The sequence below is a fragment of the Bidens hawaiensis genome, unplaced genomic scaffold (genome assembly GCF_021521415.1).
Source record: "Bidens hawaiensis isolate Kalapana, Puna unplaced genomic scaffold, B.hawaiensis_p1.1 tig00031803_1, whole genome shotgun sequence".
NCBI classification, from domain to species: Eukaryota; Viridiplantae; Streptophyta; class Magnoliopsida; order Asterales; family Asteraceae; genus Bidens; species Bidens hawaiensis.
The window spans coordinates 136,630-141,827 of NW_027495380.1; the positions used below are offsets into that span (position 1 = coordinate 136,630).

At 33.5% G+C, this 5,198-nt stretch overlaps 1 protein-coding gene across 1 annotated transcript; it reads left to right on the forward strand.

The window, feature by feature from the left end:
- Positions 1-817: 817 nt before the first annotated feature.
- Positions 818-2,838, forward strand: LOC143582610 (lignin-forming anionic peroxidase-like). The gene is made up of 4 exons (XM_077065130.1): positions 818-1,080; positions 1,365-1,547; positions 1,617-1,782; positions 2,209-2,838. Exons 1-4 carry the CDS (start codon positions 856-858, stop codon positions 2,601-2,603), a joined length of 969 nt encoding a protein of 322 aa, XP_076921245.1. The 5' UTR covers positions 818-855; the 3' UTR covers positions 2,604-2,838.
- The last annotated feature ends 2,360 nt before the right edge of the window (positions 2,839-5,198 follow it).

A 5,198-nucleotide genomic window follows, 5' to 3' on the forward strand; every position in this document is an offset into this window, starting at 1 on the left:
TAGGCCTTAAGGAGTTAAGGGTCTTTTTTTTTCATAGAGGTAGGTTCAAAATCTTAGGGGTTAGATTAGAGATCAAACCTTTTTTTTTTTTTTTGAAAAATCGTAACCGGGAAGGAACCGGTTTCGGGTATGTCGGGTTTTCGATCAACCTGGTCAGGTTTTTATCTAGCTTTGACCGGGTCGGGTCCTGGTTTTGACCAAACAAATAAAAGTGGAACTGGTTCGGTTTCGGTGGGTCCGGTTTGGTTCTGGGTACGATTTATCTAATGACTTGAACCAGGCTTGTACATTGGTTGGGTACACCGGGTCGGATCCAGAATCGGGTTTTATGCCGAAGTCTATTAGGGGTTATTGTATCTAGAGTATCCATCAAAAAACGATTAAATATTCGTATTATATAAAAAGGTATAGGTGGTTTAACCTCAGACCCTATATACTCGGTGTGCCTTGTCCATTAGATGCTGTGTAAACCATAAGTGAAAAAGGACAAGCGATCGGCAAAACTCTCATAATATCTTAGCACGGCTATTCTAAACTCCAACCCGGACCTCGTCGCACAGGGAACAACTTGCTTTGAAACTATTTAATGCATAGACATTATTAGTTGGTCATTGCAAATTTGAATTATAGTGTCAAGAAAGGTGAACTATGTTATAAATGTCATGGCTCCACACGTTAGGCTTAGTCTAAAGAGCCAATTCAACAATGAAATAATAATTGAACCACTTGTCACAATGTCACCTATATATATATATATCTCAAGTCATGACACTCATTTCATACAAACCAAGTTTAATAATAATTAATAAACCTTTAAACCACAAGGCTAAAGCTCATTTTCAACTACTTAATAACATGGATTCTCATCAATCATTTCATACCATTTTTATTTCTATTATCATCTTAATTCTATTATTAAATAATATGGAGATCAATGCGCAGTTGTCTCCTACTTTTTATGATAGCGCGTGCCCGAATGCACTCGCCACCATTAGAACTTCTATTAGAACTGCAGTGTCACGCCAACGTCGCATGGCGGCTCTACTTATTCGCCTTCATTTCCATGATTGCTTCGTTCAGGTTCGTTTAATTTGTTCCCTTTCGAAGTTTGACCATCGGGTCCCACTACAACAATTGTGTCAAATTTTTTCAGACTTATAAACCTCTAAAATGCATTTGTTATTCGAGTTTATTATCTATTATCTTTATTATTATTTGATTTATCATTTATATAAACTATAATTTAAATATTAATATAGTAGTTATTAACATTTTATCATTATCTTGGTTAGTGTATAATTAACTCACTATAGTTTTCATTTCTTTTGAATTCTTGCACTTACATAAAAACATAAAACTTGCAGGGATGCGATGCATCCATTTTACTAAACGATCCCGCGACAACTGAGAGGACAGCACAGTCCAATACTGGGGTTGGAGGCTATGAAGTTATAGATGCTGCAAAATCCGCAGTTGATAACATTTGTCCAGGGATAGTTTCATGTGCTGATATACTAGCAGTCGCAGCACGTGATGCTTCTGTTGCGGTAATAAATGATTTAAATATATATAACTTTTTAATATTGATGAGTTATGAATAATTTGAAAATATTCAGGTTGGTGGTCCTTCATGGTCAGTAGGACTTGGCAGAAGAGATTCTCCTGATGCAAACCGAGCACGAGCTGACAGTGATCTTCCACGAGCCGATCAGGATCTACCGTCGCTCATTAGAGATTTTGAGGCAAAGGGTCTGAATGAAAGAGAGATGGTTGCTTTATCTGGTTAGAATTTTTAAACTTGTACTCTATATATATATATAATTTGTAGCAAAATAATTAATTGTAAGCTAAATGTTTAATTTGTAGGAAAAATCTATAAAAAGGAACTTATAAACTTAGGGAATGTTAACGTGTCAACTGTGCAAAAGTAGTGTAATTACACTATGTTGTAATTACACTATACTATAATAACACTATGTTGTATATATAATTACACTACTTGATTCTCAATGTTAATACGTTAATTAAATTTGTATTTGATCTAACCCCAAAAACTTATACCCTATAATTTGTAGCTATATATAGTATGTGTAAGCTAAATGTTAAATTTGTAGTAAAAATTATATAAAAATAAACTTATTAACTTATACCCTATAATCATTTTATGTATGTGTTTTATGACACATGAACTATATTTTCAATAACCAGGGTCTCATACTATTGGTCAATCACGGTGTGTCGCATTTCGAGCCAGGATATACAGTAACGGCTCGGACATAGATGCAAATTTCGCTAGCACGCGTAGACGCAACTGCCCAGCGAATAGAGGAACCGGAGATGGAAACTTGGCACCGCTTGATTTGGTGACACCAAACTCATTTGATAATAATTACTTTAGGAATCTTGTTCAAAGAAGAGGTCTTCTTCAATCGGATCAAGTGTTGTTTAACGGTGGCTCGAGTGATAGCATTGTGTTGGAATATAGTAACAACCCTTCAAGATTTGCATCAGATTTTGCTGCAGCCATGGTTAAAATGGGAGAGATTGAGCCACTTACTGGTGCTAGAGGAAGCATAAGAACTACATGCAGTGTTGCCAATTAAGGAAAAAAAAAGTTACATGTTTATTACTTTAATTATTTACTTACACATTTTTTTTGAACCCATGTTGAAGAAAAATCTTGGATTGTCTTTTTTTTTTAATAAGTTTTGTCATATGATCTTTTTAATAATTGTAAATTTTGAATCAAAAATATATCTTGCATATTTTCATTTACTAGTGTTATTGTCAAGACCATGATGTCACAAATGATTGATTTTTAAGTGTTTGATGACAAGTTGTAAGAACCCATTAGTACCAAGATACTGAACATGGTGTAAAATTTAATGTTATGAAGCATAACTGGTTAAATTACATATATAACTTTTATTGTTAATATAGCCCAGCTATTTTTTATTCCCAGTATTACGAAGGTTATTTTACATTATTTGTTTTTAATATTTATATACTTTTTAGAGTTTAATTTTATTTATTGTAAGGAAATTAATAATATACATAGAGTTTGATGATAAAAGAGTTTTACAAATATCTAAGACGTTATAACCCAATTTAAAAGTTATCTGGGTATAGTGAGACCCAAGACCTCCTTATTTTTTTTACTATAAAACTGTTTCTTAATTATAAATAATATTTTTTTCAAAAAAAAGTCATATAATAATTTTTAGTATATCCTATTTTATAGGATTTTCACATCAATAATTTGATAAGAATAATTTTTAATTTAATGAGATGTTATAACCCGTTTAAGGAATATCTAGGTTTGGTAAGACCCATACACATGAATTCGGGTAAAATACATGAAAAACCTCAATTTACAAATAATGCAATCTATTGGTTTGAGAGAATGTAGGAAACAACCGGTGTTTTATATTATTTGTTTCTAATATTTATTTATTTTTTGAATTTTTATTTTTTTATTGTATGAAAGTTAATAATATAGTTTGATAATATATTGTTTCACAAATAAATGAGATGTTATAACCCGGTTTAAAAGATATATGGGTTTGATGAGATCCAAAACCCATTTATTTTTTTACTATAAAATTGGTTTTTTAGTTATAAATAATATGAATTTTTTTGTAAATAAATCAGATATTAATTTTTAGTGTAATTATACTTTATAGGATTTTTATATCAAATATTTGGTGGGATTAGTGTTAAATTTAAGGAGATGTTATGACCCGTTTAAGAAATATATGAGTTTGATGAGACCCATACCCGTGAATTCGGTTCAAATGCATGAGAAACCTCCATTTAAAAATCAAGCAAATCTGATGACTCCAAAAAAAGGAGGAGCGACCACATCGCGACACGAACGTAGGATTTTTATGGTTTCGTTTATATATATATTATAGATGATATCAAGGTGGCTAATAAGGTGGAAACCTGTCAGATGGTGAGGATTCAAGTCTCGTATTAAACAAAAACAGTGTATCATTTGTCGCTCAAAAAGAATAAATAAGATAACTAGTCATTAATGAAATGCATGATAATCAAAGTTAAAGATACATATGTAAGTGGTAACATAGCATGTACTCTAAACGAATTGTAAAGTTTTGCAAATCTTTATTAACTAGAAATATATTAACACCAATTCACCAACTTTATAAACGAGCACTCCTTGTGTTCAAAGATTTTCTCGTTTCTCTCTTTCCAAATCAACCAAAGAGCTAACGCCAATATCGCTTGTATTACCTTACGTACCTTTTCTCACTCAACACTTTGTGTTGCGCACGTAGATTTAAAAAGGTTGTACCGATTTACACATACCGCTTATAGGTAAATTCACCCACGAAAGGATGATTGACCTAAGTAGTTTTATGTCTAATATCTGCAGTGTACGTATCAAAAGATGATTTGTAGTTTCTTTATGTTGGCCACATAAACCACATCTCACGATCGACATGATTATATATACTTCCTAAAGATGATTTGTAATTTCTTTAGGTAGTCACTATTCACGTGTTAGTATTTGTTTTATCGTTTTTATTCCCACTAGGTAGCGTTTGGTATGCAGGAATGATAAGGGGAAATTGATTCATTGCGTGAGAATGAAGAAAGTGGTGTTTGGTTACCCAATGGAATGGAATCATCCATTACACATGGAATCCCATTCCATCAAAACCATTCCTTCTCCCCCCCCCTCCCCCCTTCTTTTTTTTATTCCATTCCTCCATCACCCTACTTTCTCAACACCGCCACCACCTAACAACAACAACCACCACCGCCACCTGACCGTCATCGTCACCACCACCTCCGCCGCCACCACCAACGCTACCACCACCACCTGACCATAACCGCCACCACCATTATCACTGCCTGACCACCACTACCGTCACTGCCACCCTATCATCGCCATCACCACCAATGCTACCACCGCCACCCCCCACCACACAACCACCCCGCTAACCGCTACCACCACCACCGTCGCCATTTCAGTTTTTTATTTTTTATATTTTGTAAAAAAAAACATATTTTGGGATAGGACTATTTTTATCATTTCTATTTCATTCTTACAATTTTTTTATACCAAACAACAAGTAATTATTCATTTCATTCCTATATGTTAACCAAACAAGACAAATGAATGGTAATGATCCATTTCATTCCCTTGTTCATTCCATTTCTTCTCTCATTCT